Source organism: Hypanus sabinus, chromosome 14 (genome assembly GCF_030144855.1).
Source record: "Hypanus sabinus isolate sHypSab1 chromosome 14, sHypSab1.hap1, whole genome shotgun sequence".
NCBI lineage: Eukaryota > Metazoa > Chordata > Chondrichthyes > Myliobatiformes > Dasyatidae > Hypanus > Hypanus sabinus.
This window is the reverse complement of record NC_082719.1, coordinates 57,093,783-57,112,011: the sequence shown is the minus strand read 5'-3', so window position 1 is coordinate 57,112,011 and position 18,229 is coordinate 57,093,783. Positions and strand designations below refer to the sequence as shown.

The window sequence follows — 18,229 nt, the reverse complement described above, 5'->3', positions numbered from 1 at the left end:
TGACCAGACTGTACATAATGTAGTTGAAGCTGCAATCAACCAGATCAGTGAAAAGTTTACAATATGTTCCTGATGTGCGATGTGCCTTTTTAAAGTGTCTGTGAATCAGGAGTGAATAAATCACCACAAGAAACTCAAGCTCTTGAATGTCCCAGTTAAGTTGCTGGTAGATTGTAAAACTGAGGAATTTGTCAATGGGGGACCATTGTAGTGTTAAACTATCGAATGACAAGAATAAAGTTAGACATTGGTCAGAAGTAGTCATTGTATAGTACCTGCGTGAAGCAAATATTGAGACGAGGCCTCCAGCATCAGGGTCAACCAATAATGTTGTGTCCTAGCTGCCTAGATACGCAAGCCAGGGCAGTACAATATGGAGAGCAAGCAAATATTACTTGCTGGATTTTACACAAGCAATTTAATGAGCTTGCCACACAACATGCTGTTACAAAATATCAATTCATGAGATGGAGGATATATTAGCATGGGCAAAAGAACTGAAGTAGGAATAAATTAGTCATTTTCTGGCTGATAGTGTGATGGTTTGGAGATTAGTGCAATTCTCAGCTATTAATTTAGATAAGGGCATTTAATTATCTTTGAACCAGGTGAGAAAATAAGCTAAGGGGAGGATGCAAAGAGGCTACAAGGAGATACAGGCAAATTGAATGATAGTGTGTGAATATGGAAAATGAAGCATAATGTAGGAAAATATCAAATTATACAAATCATGTGAAATTAGCAAGTTCTTCTTTACTCTAGGATCAACTTCCACACCAGTTATATAGGATATGAGGCAGCTAACGAGTTCAATCTGGAAACCACAGACTTCCACAGAAAAGGCAATATGTGCTTAACACGGTGGCCAGCGGCTACTGTGTGAGATAGTTCACTCTTCCATCATTTATTCAGAATTTCTGTGTACACCAAAACAAGTTTCTCAATACTATCTTGAAAGTTTCTTCTCTAATTTGAACGCTCATTGCCAGAGCTCCCTAACAATCCATTAGTCTAATGTATTTCCTCATGGAGGTTTGAATACGAACCTTGGTTTTTTTTTTTCCCTCTGTCTCACTGGCACCAGAGTAACACAGTGAAGGCTGCTGCCTCTCTGCTCCAGCAACCTGGCTTCAATCCTGACCTACCATGCTACCCATGTGAAGTTTAAATATTCTGTGACCATATGGATTTCTTCTGGATGCTCTTGTTTCCTCCCAGCTCCCAAAGATGTACGTTAATTGATTAATTAGCCACTGTAGGTTGCCCTTAGAGCATAGGTGAACTGTGGAATCTGAGGGGAGCTGATGGGAAAGTGCTGGCATATACTCAGGGGCCAAAAGGTCTTATCTAATTAAAATTTTACTTCTATTGGAAACAATCTATTATCATTGAATAGACTGATTCTTGATTTGCTAAATTCCTAAGGATTTGCCACATGAAGAGATAGTAAGTCAAATGGATCTGTATTCTCTGAAGGTATTGAAAATTATAGGTTGTTTGTCCCACTCCGATCAGTGAGGAAGCTGTGAAGCATCAACACCAAGACAACCTGACTCAAAAACAGTTACTTTCCCCAAGCTGTAAGGCTGATCAAAACCTCCACCCACTAACCCACCCTTCCAATCACCCACCACCACTACTTTATCATTCCCTGTCAGTCACCTTATGTACAGACACTTTTGTGCCTTTCACTGAAATATTAAGTGACTGTTCACAAATTTTATTGATCTGCATGTTAAAAGCTATTTTGAAGAACTAGGTGTGTAATGCTGCAGATAGCAACAAGGGCAGCAGGATTAGTCAAAGGTACAGCTTAGGATAGTATGGATAAGATGGACCGAATAGTTTCATTCTGCACATACACCAATAGGACTATACCCCTACCCCTACCCTGTACTTCACACAATCTTCATGCCCTGCAGGACTGCAGGATCTGTGTAGAGTATTTATTTCTTTTACACAGCAAGCTATTAAAAATGATTTCTTGAAATTGGTAAAATGAAGTGAATTTTGTTTCAATGGATACACTTCTTTGAGCTTCCCATTTCTCGATTATTAACATTTATATCCATACTGATATACTTACAACACTTTCTTTGATTCACAATTGATGCTCAAAACTGACCTACAAGGATTAGAGTGGTTTGATTAGATGAACACAATATTTGTGTTTAACCATAAATTTGTAAGTAAAACTAATGAAATACTATTTTACTATGTACACCTGCTCATTAATGCAAACATCCATTCAACCAATCATGTGGCCGCACCTCAGTGCATTAAAAAAAAATAGATATGGTCAAGAGGTTCAATTGTAGTTCAGACCAAACATCAGAATGAGGAAGAAATGTGACCTAAGTGACTTTGACCATGGAATGATGGTTGGGGTCAGATGGGGTGGTTTGAGTATCTCAGAAACTGCTAATCTCCTGTGGATTTTCACACACAATAGTCTCTAGAGTTTACAAAGAATGGTATGAAAAGCAAAAAGCATCCAGTGAGCTGCAATTCTTCGGGCAAAAATGCCTTGTTTTTGAGAGAGATCAGAGGAAAATAGCCAGACTAGTTCAAATTAAAAGGGAGGTGACAATTACTGAAACAACCATATGTTACAACAGTAGTGTGCAGTAGAGAATCTCTGAATGCACAACATGTTGAACCTTGAAGTGGATGGGCTACAGCAGAAGGAGACTACTAACATACATAAGGAAAAGGGCCGTAACAAAATGCAGCTGAGTATTTTCACTGCACGAATAAGCCAGGGGAAGCTTTGCACCTCATAGCGAACCCCCAATTACAAGAATTTGTCAAACTTATTTAACATAATTATAACTTTCAAAATTACCCCAGCACTATTACCCTAAGAAATTTTATTAAAAATCTGATATAGGGAAATTCTTCTTATCTGAACGAAACAGTTGCAAACAATATTGACAGAAATAATCCAATGAAAAAGGGCTAGTAATCCCACTGTAGTTATTTAAAAACATACAAAGGCTGACTTTAGAAGTCCATTCATTATCACAATTTTCTAGAGGATAAATAATAAATACAACATTTGAAACAGATCCTTAAAACAGATATTTTGGCTTAGGTCAAAATATTTCTTCTCAAATTTGGGGGACAAATTGGGAATAAAATTTTGTCTCACAGCCTTCAGTCTTACTCTCCAGCTAATCTAATTAGATCTCATTGCACTCAGCCACAAACCTGTCCTGTGACGGAACTGATCAGTTGATTTCAGTAATATACATTCCTAGTGTACTAAAGATTCTTACCAAATGGTGAAAACTTATCAAAGTAACAAGCAGGCAGTGACATCTATCAAATATGTATACCTATATTCCTTTTATATATTGTTTCACTCCCTGCTCCAAGGAAGCTTATGAGCATTCTCTTTAAAGAGTGTATTCCAAATATGCAAAATTTCACACCTTCTTTTGGGATGGGATTACAATTTAAATTAGACAAAGCTGTTTTTTTTAAGATATATGACATGGTAACATGCCCGTCTGATCTAACACTGCCCAATTACACCTATGTGACCAATTAAACTACTGACCCATATGGTTTTAGGATGTGGGGAAAAAAGCCAAGCACATGGACACAGGAAAAACATTCAAACTCCTTTCAGACAGCAGCTTAACTTGGAACCGCTTTGCCAGTGCTGTCATCGCTAGGCTACCCTGTCACCCAAATGTGTAAATATCATATGTACATAATTTATTCCTACTTATAGATTCCATCCAAAACTGATCAAACTTTCAACCTTGCACTTATTCTTAGTCATTGGCAGGTTTCTAGATGCACTTAATATCCTGTAATTAGTGAAACTAAGATTTTTTTTTAAAGTATACTATATACACAACTTCCACCATGTATTTTGGCTTCAGTGAAGATTAATGCATAAGTGTTAACAGTTAATTTAAACTGGGATAAGTTGGTGCAGACAAGAATTCCAGGACAGGAGAGTGATAACTATGTGGAGCTCAAGATGAAACCTGAGCAGTTTTAATTCTTGAATCTCTTAAGTGATCCAGGAGCTATTCTGAAAATAAAGGTACAAGATATAAAAAATTCTGAATAAAAATGTTAAAAATCAATTGAATCTGGAATGGCATGGTTCTGGGGAATGAAAAATTGCAGATGTCACTTCACTGTTCAAGAAGGGAGATAGAAGAAAGAAAATTATAGGCCAGTTAGTCTGACTTCTGTGGTTGGGAAGATATTGGAACCTGCTGGAATTCTTTGAAGAGATAACAAGCAGGATAGACAAAGGAGAATTGGTGGATGTTATGTACTTGAATTTTCAGAAGGCCTTTGACAAGGTGCTGCACATGAGGCTGTTTAACAAGTTAAGTGCACATGGTATTACAGGAAAGATACTAGCATGGATAAAGCAGTGGCTGATCGGCAGGAGACAAAGAGTGGTAATAAACCTTTTCTGTTTGGCTGCTGGTCACTCGTGATGTTCCACAGGGGTCTGTGTTGGTACTGCTTCTTTTTACGTTCTACTGTATGTCAATGACTTCAATATCAGAATTGATGACTTTGTGACAAAGTTTGCAGACAATGTGAAGATAGGTGGAGGGGCAAGTAGTTTTGCGGAAGTAGAGAGGCTACAGAAGGACTTAAGACAGATTAGAAGAATGGGTAAAGAAATGGCAGATGAAATACAGTGTTGGGAAGTATATGGTCATGCACTTCCGTAGAAAAAATAAAAGAGTAGACTATTTTCTAAATAGAGAAGAAATTGAAAAATCAGAGGTGCAGGACTCCCTAAAAGTTAATTTGCAGGTTGAGTTGGTGGTGTGGAAGATTAATGCGATGTTAATATTCATTTCAAGGGGACTAGAATATAAAAGCAAGGATGTAACGTTGGGGCTTTATAAAGAACTGGTGAGACCTCACTTGTGTGAGCAGTTTTGGGCCCCTTATCTAGGAAATATGTACTAACATTGGAGGGGATTCAAAGGTGGTTACGAAAATTATTCTGGGAATGAAAGGGTTAACATATGATGCGTGTTTGATGGCTCTGGGTCTGTATTCTCTGAGCTTAGAAGAACCAGCAGGGACCTCATTGAAACCTATCAAATATTGAAAGGCCTAGATAGAGTGGATGTGAAGAAGATGTTTCTTTTAGTATGTGAGTTTAGGACCAGAGAGCACAGCCTCAGTACAGAAGCACATCTATTTAAAAGAGATGAGGAGGTATTTCTTTAGCCTGAGGGTAGTGAATCTGTGGAATTAATTGCACAGACTGCTGTGGAGGCCAAGTCATTGAGTAAATTTAAAGCGAAGTTCCTGATTAATCCAGGTGGCAAAGGTTATGGGGAGAAGGTAGAAGAACAGGATTGAAAGGGATAATAAATCACCTATGATGGAATGGCAGAGAAGACTCAATGGACCAAAGAGTCTAATTTTGCTCCTGTTTCTTATGGTCTTATATCCTTGCTGGAACAAAATAATTCATACATATGGTCTTAAAGCTTCTAAGGACAGAGATTCCACACACCTAAAATTAATGCTGTGAGGGCTGACTCTGTGTACACAAATAAAAATTAATTGATCACACCTGTGAGCAAGTATGGTGTGCTAAGTGACAAAATGTTTCTGGTCTGGAACCTATCTCTACCACAATGATGCAAATAACTTAGCTGTAGTTGAATGGTTTGATACAAGCCAATTAACATAACCTGTCTGTTTTACGTTGAACTGATGGAGGTCATAAAATCACCTGGTCACTTCACCTTGTAATCCATACCTCTTGAGCTGCCAGGCACCTGTTGTGGGCCAGCAGCCTATGGTCTGTTGACAGTGCTGTTTGTTTGCAAAGCTGTCCTTTTAACTTTAGGCTGAATATTACTTGCAATTTACATTAAAAACTTAGACTGATTCTTGTTTACCACATAAAGCTGAGAAAGGAATACTGGTAAGAAGTTTAACTTTGTCACAAACAATTCCAACTCTCTGGAAGAGTTATGCTGCTGTGCTAAACAGTTGAAGTTAACAATCAGCCTCCAGAGTCTGAAAAGTGAACATCCTGCAAACAACCTACTTCTTATACAGTGAAAGCATATGTGCAAAGGAAAGATCATTCCTTACAATTTTTAAAATCTTACTTTTTCCAACATAAATGTATACAATGTTTGAAAGGCCACACAAAAGTGCAATAAGTTAGTAAGTCGATTTTCATTAAATTTCTTCTCGGAATAGCTCCCATTTCCAGTAAAGCATAACCAAACAATGCGTCCATCCTTGATACCACTGCAATCAGCTTTTAAGGGAAGTTAGCCTTCACCTCAGTTCCAATGGTTCATTGTTTTTACATTACCTCCAACTCTGGAGTATTTAAGGAAACCATTCTTGCTCATATTTTCTTTGTATGATTGAAACTATTCCAGTTTTCTGTTGCCATCCCAACATACTCGTTAATGCCAGGTTCAGTCTAATAAATAGGTTGTGGGGTGAAGATATGTCTCTATCAAGGAGGTGTAAGGCACTTCTTCCCTCCATTAGCCTGCAGGTCACCTTAGGCAAAGTGTAGAACCCACTTAGCCCCCCAATCAGGGTCACATGAAGCCATGGGAGCAGGTGGCAACTGGTCATATGAGCAGCTGGTGCATATCACAATTCCTGGTTTAGCAACCAGATGCCAGGCAGACAATCTCTGAAGAGTATTGATAATGGCTGGGATCACCCATCTTGTAAAGATACTGGCTGGAAGAAGGCAATGGCAAAACCAATTCTGTAGAAAAATTTGCCAAGAACAATCATGATCAAGGAAAGACCATAATCCCCTATGTCATACAATATGGCACATAATGAAAGAATGAACTCTGGGTAAATTGTGTCCTTTTCAGCTAAGTGTATCACAGGTCCAGTTTTGAAGACAAACTTTTCAGAACAGAAGTTTAACAGCAAACAAATGATTTGTGGTTTTATTCTGCTCAGTTATTCAAGGCACTCTCATACACATTTTCCAAGAATCTGATGAAGTATGGCATTTATACAAAGGAATATACTCATGATTGTGTGCAGATTAGCCCTGGAGTATGTTCTCTAAACCCAGATTTCAAATGAAACATAGTAAGAATAAGTTTCATTTAATTATACATTTGCTATAATATACTTTCATATATTTAAGAGTTTCAGATGCCTTGATTCAAACACAAAATATTCAGAAATAGTTTTTAACAGCTTTTGAATAGTTTTGAAGGTGGGAACATGGCCTTAAGATTGGTCAAGAAATTTTTCATGTTTTCAAAGCAAAACCAGTTTTGCTCTACCACATGACTCAGTTATATCTTGATGGCTCGCTAAATGAGTCCAAAATGGTCTTGGTCAGCAGGTTTACATTTGCAATATTGAATCAGTATAAAAGAGCAGTATTTATAGTTATGTATATAGACTCGGTGGTGTAGTGGCATCAGCATCAGACTTTGACACGGATGGTCCCGAGTTCAAATCTGGCCAACTCCTTGCATGCTTTCCATCAATGCTGCATTGCGCATCAGGCTAACAACTCGGTCTCATAAACAAGTCAAGTACTATGAAAACAGCTGCCTGAAGAGCCAAGAAGTCCAAGAAGGAACAACATGTAGAGCTCATCTTAACATATCTATTGAAGTTGTGATCATTTTTTAGATTATTGTTCCATTGTCTATGGATGTTAACTCATGGCAGATCTCCATCTGACAGGTCTCCTAAGTTACTGTCACACCGCCACCCACCACTCCCCTGTCTTCTCTCAAACCAACACAGAAACTTAATGCAGTCAAATATTTCACTTATCAGTAAAACTAGGAGCCATTTTTCTTTGGTTTATCTGCAGCAGCCCTCTCCTCGATATTGTCCAATTATTATAGGAAATGTACCTAAAAGCTGGCTTTGTTTCCTAATTTCTGTTGAACAAAGTGGCAGCAACTCATTAAAGTTCTAGGCCTATGCAGGGTGTGACTTAAAGCAGCTGATAGATAGAAGCTATGCTGCTATTCTTCCAAGTCTGCTTGGAATATAACTGATCTAAGGTATTTCACATTTTTACTGTAAGGTTTAAGTGTTTAAGGTTTACTATAAAACAAGCTGGGTTTGTGATATGCAAGCAGGATATGAAAAAGCTTCAAAGCAACTTAAGCAAGTTGAGTGAGTGGGTTTATATATGGCAGTTCTACAAAACTTTGATCAGGCCACATCTGGAGCATTGTGTGCAGTTCTGGTCATCACATGATAACAAGGAAGTGAAGAGTTTGGATGGGGTGCAGAAGTTGTTCATCAGGGCATTGCCTGATATGGAGTATATTAGCTATGAAGAAATGCTGAAGAAAGGTATTTATTTTCTTTGGAGCATTGAAGGTAGAGGGACAGCCTGATTGAGGGATATTAATTATGAGAGGCATAGGTCGGCGAATGAGTAACAGACTTTCCTGGGGAGAAAAATTTAAAGATTTGGAGGACAAGTTTTTTTTTAAAAACACAGAAGCGGTAGGTGCCTATAAAGGGTTGCTGGGGGAGGAATCAGAAGCAGATATGGCAGTAATGCTTAAGGGGTGATGAGACAGTCATATAAACAGGCAGGGAATAGAAGGATATTGATCATGTGAAGGCAAATAGGTCTAGTTTGGATTAGCATCTTAGTCAGTACAAGCTAAAGGCAAAAGTCAACACACAAAGGTGGATGGTTGTTCCATTAAGCAGTCTAAAATTCAGTGCTACAGGCTCAAAATAAGGAGGAGCCCACTATGACTGAAATTAGTGGAGATGTATTCTCTCAATAGTGGTGAACTTTTGGAATTTTCAGTTCCAGAGGACTGAGGTGTTCATTGAGCTCATCCAAAAAACAGTTTTTCTTTACATTAGCCGAATCAAGGGATATAGTGATAGGGCATTGAGATTTATAGAAAATTTAACAGTATAGTATATATACAGGCCTTTTGGCCCACTCAGTACAGTATATGATGGCATATGTATACTTTGACAATAAATTTACTTTGAATTTTGAAATCTGAACAATGAAGCCTATTAAACTAATCCAATTTACCTGCATATGGTATATATCCGTCATCCACTGCCTGCTCTTAGAAGGTTTAGAGGGATATAGGTCGAACACAAGAATTTGGGACCAGCTGGGTGAGCGCCATTGTTGGCATGGGTTGAAAACCTGTACCGTATTGTATTTAAGACACGATAACTCTACATAGGTTGAAGGGCCTGCGTTTGTGCTGTACTATTCTACATGCTACATGTGGTTCAACAGAGCTCCTTTTTTTATTGATAAAGATGAACAAATAATTTCTTGAAGTATAACTTTTGAGTTAGATGTCACTAGCAAATGCAGTTAGTTCTCAATGAAACTGCAAGCATTTAGCCTTTTGACCCAGATTGTCGCACATTGAACTCACTGAATGATAGATGGCACTGCATTGGTGAATAGGTTCCTTTGAAGTACTCCATACTCAGTACAAAATCACTGCTTTGAAACAGCATCAAGTTTGATCTGGTAATTCTGGGCAACTGGTCCATATCAATAAAATGTATCACTTCATTATGTGTAAATGGAATCTTAGTTTTACAATGATTTTGATGTGAAAAATTAATTATGTATCTTATCTTGAAATTTAATAGTTAAAGAATGGTGAAATAAGTTGCAGCATGATAGCATAGTGGTTAGTGTAACACTTCACAGCGACAACAATCCAGGTTCAATTCCTACCGCTGTCTGTAAGGAACTTGTATACTCTCCGTATCCATATGCTCCAGATTCTTCCAACATTTCAAAGACATACGGGTCACGATTAGTAAGTTGTAAGCATGTTATGTTAATGCCAGAAATGTGTAGCAGTGTAGCAATTAGTGCAACGCTATTACAGCTTTGGGCATAGGAGTTCAAGTCCAACACCATCTGTAATGAGTCACTGTCGTCCACCCCATGGAATGAATGGGATTTCCCTTGGTGCTACAATTTCCTGCCACAGTTCAAAGATGTACTGGGTAGGTTAATTGGCTATTGTAAAGTGTCCCATGATTAAGTTGGAGTTAATCACATTTGTCGGGGATTGCTGGAGTGGCATAGCTTGAAGGGCCAGAAGGTCCTACTCCGCTCTGTATTACTAAATAAATATTTGCAAAACATGGTGTAAGTTCAAAGTTCAAAGTAAAATGTATTATAAAAAACCATATACATCACCATATAAACCCTGAGATTCATTTTCCTGCAGGCATTCATTAAAAATATTAAAGAAAAAAACAAGCAACAGAATAATAAATAAACAATAAAAATCAAGAACATGGGATGAAAAGTCCTTGAAGGGATTCCATAGATTGTGGGAACAGCTCTGTGTTGGGGTGAGTGACATTGAGTGAAGTTATCTCCACTAGTTCAAGAACAAGATGGGGAATAACTGCTCCTGATCCTGATGATGTGGATCCTGCTGCTCCTGTACCTCCTTCCTGATGACTTCAGTGAGAAGAGTGCATGGCCTGGATGCTGGGGTCTCTGATGATGGATGCTGCTTTCCTGCGACAGTGCTCCATATAGATGTGCTCAACGATGGGGAGGGCTTTACCTGTAATGGACTTGGCTGTATCTGAACTAAAAAAACCTGAAACCCAATTTTCAGCAGGGAAGGAAGTTGTAATAAAAATAAACAATAACAATAACATTGTTTATTTTTCAGTAAATACTGTCTGATGTCTGTAAAGCACTCAATTGTTTTGTTTCTATTTCAGAAACTATATTTGATTCATGAATATGCACTTCTCATCTGCATATTATTTTGAACTGCTGGGTCATTATTTAGAGAAAAGCTGATTTGTGAATGGCATCAAGTTTTTAATATATATTTCATATCACTTTATAGGGTGAACCCTCTACAATAAAACCATGATCAAAACTTAAAAAAATGTGAGTACACTGATGTGGACAGATTGTCAAACCACTTATTACGCACCAAAAATGAAATACTTTTGACATTTTATAAGTTTGTATACAGAATGTTAACAATTTTTATTAGAAATAGTTGCAAAAGTTTCATCATTTTTTAGTATATTCTCAAACTGAGAAATAGAAATTCTACCACTCCCTTCAACAAATGAGGAAGCTTTTTGGACCAAACTCTTTTTGGATCAAAGAAAGTGTAACGGAGATTAACAAGCAAACCTTGTATCCAAACCTAAGGTGCAATGAGTTCAAAGTTGTGGGGAGCTGTTATAACCCTGGAGAATAAAATAAATGAGTGTAAGTTCTCTCTGCATGTTTTCCACTCATAAGAAAATATACCATTATGAAAGGTGTCAGGGACAGGGAATACGGACAGAGGGTGATAGTTGGGTATTGAATGGGAAAAGAAAGGAATTCAATGGGTAGGAGGGCAAATCAGAATAGCTTCACTGGAGAGACAGATGCAGGGAGAGCGATGGAGATCACTGGGAGTGAAGATAGTCCCATTATAGGACTCATTTGGAAATATTTCTACTCCTTCAAGTCACAAACACTGCTGCAAAGATAGTTATCTGGTGGAACATATCATTCTCATCTTCTCTTGCTTCCTAGATTTGATAAAACATGATCAAATTAGATAAAATATACCACCTTGCAGAATTATTTGATCTTTTCCACAGAAGTATGTTCAGCAAATCATGCTCCATTGAATGTGTTTCAGAATACGATAACAAAGATTTAGAATATTAACAAATCCAAAATTGTATTGAGTACAGAAAAGCAATACTGAGATTAAAAACAAAATCAGACATGGCCTCACCAAATGGCACAACAGGTTCAATGACTTGGTGGCGTACTCTTTCTATTTATTTTCTCTGACGTTTTCAATAAATGCAGATCAGTTGTGCACAAACTAAAACAATTTGATGCTGTGCTAATTTTCTTTTGGAATTAACTCATATGAAATTTATTTTCCTACTTCCATGATTATTAAATATCTCATTCATTGTGTTAAGAGTCTTTTGTAACTATAATTACAAGTTATCTTCCAAAGACAACAACAGGAAAAAAAAACACATCGGGTTTCTAAATTGGAAAAAAAAAGTAGCAAAGGCCTTGAAAGATTTTGTTAAGTGGCAACAGGGAGCTGGGAAGGTATCGAGAAATTAGCATATGTCAGTGAAGTAAACCTGATTCTGACGGTCAACGTAAGAATCAACTTTAATTATTAGCATCCACTTCATTTGATTTTAATGTTATATGATTTTACCTAGGGATCAGATCCCTGAAACGTATCATATTTACAAAATTGTCAAAGACAAGCAAATGCCGACAGCACTTCTGAGCAACAAGAGTGAAACATTCCCTAGCTGGATGCCAACCGTGGGGGCGTAGTTATAATTGTTAGACCAATCTAAACCTTGCCCTGAAAATGTAAAGGCGTGCAGTGCAACTCCCCACACTTGGTCCAACTCCCCCAAGGACCTGCAGCATCAGCACCAGCATCCTTGGCGAATCGGGCCCTTCTCCCTTAACAGAATGATTCCGGAACGCAGAGTGAATCGCGGCCCCGGCGTCATTTACCTCTTTTTTCTTCTGTCCACTTCCAAAATGAACACACAATAGGAGAAGCAGCCAGGAGCTGACAGTTACCACGGACAGCGGTGCCAACCTCCGACTGGACGCCATTCCGATAACTGGGGCAACGCCAGCCGCGTATCTCATTGGCTGAGAAGCTGGCAACGCAATGGTTTCTGATACATGTAGTCCACCGGGGGCCCTGAACTAGTGAGGAAGAGAGGAGAAAAACACAATACCCAGTATGCAGCGGGCGCTCCGAGATTGACGGCGGGGACATATCAGCCAGCTGGTGGCGCCGGGACGCGAAGAGTGCTGTGGTGGGTCAGCTGGGACGACGGCGACTCCGCTGACATCCGTGCTTGAACTTGTGCAATGTCAAAAATAGTTATTAAGGTAACATTCAAGGTACTTTTTCAATGTACCGCTGAGGCTTTGTGAAATTTATTTCTGAATTTGTGGGCTTACTTCAAACAGAAAAAAAATGAAACGCAACAGATTGTAAACGAAATAAAACTCGAGTATATATTCACCAAATCTTAGTTTAAAAAAATGAATTAGTATTTATTCAATTTTTAAGCGTCTTTCATTTAAAACTGCCATTTCATTACATAAAAATAAAATGTGGCATAAAATGTACTAATATCATCCAGTTGTACTTACATCCACTGTAATAAAGTGCTTTGAGAGGTTGGTGATGAAACATATCAAGTCCTGCCTAAGAGTGACTTGGATCTGCTCCAGTTTGACTACCGTCTCAACAGGTCAACAGCAGATGCCATTTGGTTGGCTCTTCACTCAACCCTGGACAGCGAAGATGCATATATCAGGATGCTCCTGGTTGACTCCATTTGGACATTCATTACCATTATCCACTCAAAACTTTGGTCCCAATATCTCCCTGTGCAACTGGATCTTTGATTTCCTCACTTGCTGACTCCACTCAGTTTGGATTGATTACAACATCTCTCCCACAATCTCCATTACCAAGGTGTATCACAAGGCTATATGCTTAGCTAACAACACACACAAAATGCTGGTAGAACACAGCAGGCCAGGCAGCATCTATAGGGAGAAGCGCTGTCGATGTTTCGGGCCGAGACCCTTCGTCAGGACTAACCAAAAGGAAAGATAGTAAGAGAATTGAAAGTAGTGGGGGGAGGGGAAAATGCGAAATGATAGGAGAAGACCGGAGGGGGTGGGATGAAGCTAAGAGCTGGAAAGGTGATTGGTGAAAGTGATACAGAGCTGGAGAAGGGAAAGGATCATGGGACGGGAGGCCTCAGGAGAAAGAAGGGGGGGGGGAGCAACAGAGGGAGATGGAGAACAGGCAAACAACTAAATATGTCAGGAATGGGGTAAGAAGGGGAGGAGGGGCATTAACGGAAGTTAGAGAAGTCAATGTTCATGCCATCAGGTTGGAGGCTACCCAGCCCGTATATAAGGTGTTGTTCCTCCAACCTGAGTTTGGATTCATTTTGACAATAGAGGAGGCCATGGATAGACATATCAGAATGGGAATGGGACGTGGAATTAAAATGTGTGGCCACTGGGAGATCCTGCTTTCTCTGGTGGACCGAGCGTAGGTGTTCAGCGAATCGCTCTCCAGTCTGCGTCGGGTCTCACCAATATATAAAAGGCCACACCAGGAGTATATCACATCAGCCGACTCACAGGTGAAGTGAAGTGTCACCTCACCTGGAAGGACTGTCTGGGGACCTGAATGGTGGTGAGGGAGGAAGTGTAAGGGCAGGTGTAGCACTTGTTCTATTTACAAGGATAAGTGCCAGGAGGGAGATCGGTGGGAAGGGATAGAGGGGGGGAATGAGTGGACAAGGGAGTCGCGTAGGAAGCGATCCCTGCGAAAAGCAGAAAGGGGGAGGGAGGGAAAAATGTGTTTGGTAGTGGGATCCCGTTGGAGGTGGCGGAAGTTACAAAGAATTATATGTTGGACCTGGAGGCTGGTGGGGTGGTAGGTAAGGACAAGGTGAACCCTATCCTGAGTGGGGTGGCGGGCAGATGGGGTGAGGGCAGATGTGCGGGAAATGGGAGAGATGTGTTTGAGAGCAGAGTTGATGGTGGACGAAGGGAAGCCCCGTTGTTTAAAAAAGGAAGACATCTCCTTCGTCCTGGAATGAAAAGCTTAGCTCCCAGCTTTACTTGCTTTATACTTAAGACTGAGAGGGAAAGCACAGCTCCAGTGCCATATATAAGTTTTCTGATGCCACCACTGCTGTAGGCCAAATCAAAGAACATGATGAATCAGCATAAAGGAGGGAGATTGAAAATCTGGCTGGGTGGGTGCCACAACAACAATCCCTCAGTATCAGCAAGACCATAGAGCATATTATTGACTTCAGGAGGAGGAAACAGAGGTTTATAAGTCAAGAGGTATAAGGGTCAGCCACTTTAAATTCCTTGATGTTATCATTTCAGAGGGCTTGTAGTGGGTCCAGTATATAAATGTCACTACACAGTAGCACCTTTCTGTCCTAGAAGTTTGCAAAGCTTCAACATGTCATCTACAACTTCAATCAAACTTCTACAGATATGTGCTGGAGAGAATATAAACTGGTTATCTCATGTCCTGGTATGGAAACACCAAAGCCCTTGAACGGAAATGCGGACAAAAAGTAGTGGATACAGCCTAGTCTATTACGGGTAAAGCCCTCCCCACCATTGAATACATCTACTTGGAGCATTGTGCAGAAAAGCAGCATGCTTCATCAAGGACCCTCACAGAAACATAGAAACATAGAAAATAGGTGCAGGAGTAGGCTATTTGGCCCTTTGCACCTGCACCGCCATTCAGTATGATCATGGCTGATCGTCCAACTCAGAACCCTGTACCTGCTTTCTCTCCATACCCCCTGATCCCTTTAGCCACAAGGGCCATATCTAACTTCCTCTTAAATATAGCCAATGAACCGGCCTCAACTGTTTCCTGTGGCAGAGAATTCCACAGATTCACCAGTCTCTGTGTGAAGAAGTTTTTCCTCATCTCGGTCCTAAAAGGCTTCCCCTTTATCCTTAAACTGTGACCCCTTGTTCTGGACTTCCCCAACATTGGAAACAATCTACCTGCATCTAGCCTGTCCAATCCCTTTAGAATTTTATATGTTTCAATAAGATCCCCCCTCAATCTTCTAAATTCCAGTGAGTATAAGCCTAGTCGATCCAATCTTTCTTCATATGAAAGTCCTGCCATCCCAGGAATCAATCTGGTGAACCTTCTCTGTACTCCCTCTATGGCAAGAATGTCTTTCCTCAGATTAGGGGACCAAAACTGCACACGATATTCTAGGTGCGGTCTCACCAAGGCCTTGTACAACTGCAGTAGAACCTCCCTGCTCCTGTACTCAAATCCTTTTGCTATGAATGCCAACATACCATTTGCCTTTTTCACCGCCTGCTGTACCTGCATGCCCACCTTCAATGACTGGTGTACAATGACACCCAGGTCTCGTTGCATCTCCCCTTTTCCTAATCCGCCACCGTTCAGATAATAATCTGTTTTCCTGTTCTTGCAACCAAAGTGGATAACCTCACATTTATCCACATAAAATTGCATCTGCCATGAATTTGCCCACTCACCTAACCTATCCAAGTCACCCTCCTCACAGCTAACACCGCCGCCCAGCTTCGTGTCATCCGCAAACTTGGAGATGCTGCATTTAATTCCCTCGTCTAAATCATTAATATATATTGTAAACAACTGGGGTCCCAGCACTGAGCCTTACAGTACCTCACTAGTCACTGCCTGCCATTCTGAAAAGGTCCCGTTTACTCCCACTCTTTGTTTCCTGTCTGCCAACCAATTCTCTATCCACATCAATACCATACCCCCAATACCATACCCTCTCTTGTCACTGCTGCCATCAGGAAGGTGGTACAGCAGCCTCAAGACTCACACTACAAGGAATAGTTCTTACCCCTGAACTATCAGGCTTTTGAACCAGAGGGGATAGCTCTACTCACCCAATCACTGAACTATTCCCACAACCTATGGTCTGACTTAAGGACTCTTCATCTCATGTTCTTAATATTTATTGATTTTTCTTTGTTTATATTTGCAGAGATTGTTGTATTTTACACATTGGTTGTTTGTCTGTCCTGTTGGTGCAGTTTTTCATTGATTGTATTCTATTCCTTGTATTTACTGTGATTGCCTGCAAGAAAATGAATCTCAGGGTTGTACATGGTGACAATTATGTAGTTTGATAATAAATTTTCTTTGAATTTTAATTGCTTTAAATTCCAACACTTGGTTCTAGTGGCGTCAAGGAATACATTTTTGTAATATGGTTGGGAGGTGATAATATGCTGTAATTTTAAATATGAATTTGCATTACAGTCATATTTTCCAAAAATAAAATGCTTCAGGAAGAGTAATAGATCTATTGTTAAAATCCAGAGAAACTACATAGATTCAGCTAGTGTTTCTGTGCAGCCAATCTCAGAGAAGTTTGCAAGTGAGAACATGCACTGTGGAGGGCAATAGTGTGCTTTTTTTTAAGGCATCCACATCAACATTTGCTGAAGGATCAGCTCATGGGCAAAACAAATAACTGTATAACATATGGAAGACTTGATTTCAATGATTTTGTGCAAGATTTCCCAAAAATTGCTTAAGAGTGAAGAGTCTTCTAACTGGTTGCAAAACCATCTGGTATGGAATGGCCACTGCACTGGAATGGAAAAAGCTGCAGAATCTTGTGAACTCAGCCAACTCCATTGTGGACACTAGTCTCTGAGCATTGAAAGCACTTTCAAAAGGTGATGCCTGAAGAAGGCAGCATTCACTGTTTAGGACTCCCGTCACCCAGGGAATGCCCTCTTCTCATCAAAGAAGATGCACAGGAGCCTGAAGACGCACACTCAATGTTTCAGCAACAACTTCTGTTGTGTATTTAATACTGTAATAATATTTGAGTAATCTGTATATAGTTTGATTAAGCATTTTTATTTAAATAATTAATTATGGGTTATATGTAGAAATACGTGAATTGCATATGTCACCTCACTATCACATGAGACGTCCATGCCTCACTTAAAATAAACACAAAGTTAGACATGCATTCCTGGATTCCCATCTTCCTTTGAATTACTTAATGTTTTGAAGCTACAAAACATAATAACTTTTTCCCCTCAACCATCTGATTTCCAGGAACATGACAGTGTATTTTTCCTATCTTTTTGCATTACTTGCTTAATTTAATTTTATATATAGCTAGGTATATAGGTTGTGTTAAATGTTTATATTTATTGTGTTTTTTTTTTTGTTGTGCTGCATCAGACCCAGACTAACAATTATTTTGTTCCCCTTTACATTTGTGTACTGGAAATTCACATTAAAATAATCTTGAATCTGGTGCTGAAAAAATGGACCTTGGCTATTTCTGTACCTGCATTGGAGTATGTCTTAAATTTCCAAACAGTTTTGCCAAGTTATCATGCAGTATTTGTAGTTCCATTTAATACCAGAGAAGGTATACCATATACAACTGAAATTCCTACTCTCCACAGACATCCTTGAAACAAAAGAGAACCCCCAAAGAATGAGTAAGAAAAAGAACCCTAAAGCCTCTTGGCCCCCTCCCATGCACAAGCTGCAGCAAGCAGCCTCAACTCTTCCCCTCTCCCACTTATTTTAACATAAAGCATCCGCATTTGCCTCCACCCACCATGTAAGCAAGAGCAAAGCTGCCAAAG

At 39.6% G+C, this 18,229-nt stretch overlaps 1 protein-coding gene across 1 annotated transcript in view; it reads right to left on the bottom strand.

Moving 5' to 3' along the window:
- tusc3 (tumor suppressor candidate 3) overlaps nt 1-12,650 on the bottom strand; it is a 380,924-nt gene extending 368,274 nt beyond the window's left edge. Inside the window, exon 1 of the mRNA XM_059989264.1 lies at nt 12,524-12,650. Within this exon, the coding sequence (XP_059845247.1) occupies nt 12,524-12,628 (105 nt within the window). The 5' untranslated portion in view covers nt 12,629-12,650. The remainder of the gene's footprint in view (nt 1-12,523) is intronic.
- Between the last annotated feature and the right edge of the window lie 5,579 nt (nt 12,651-18,229).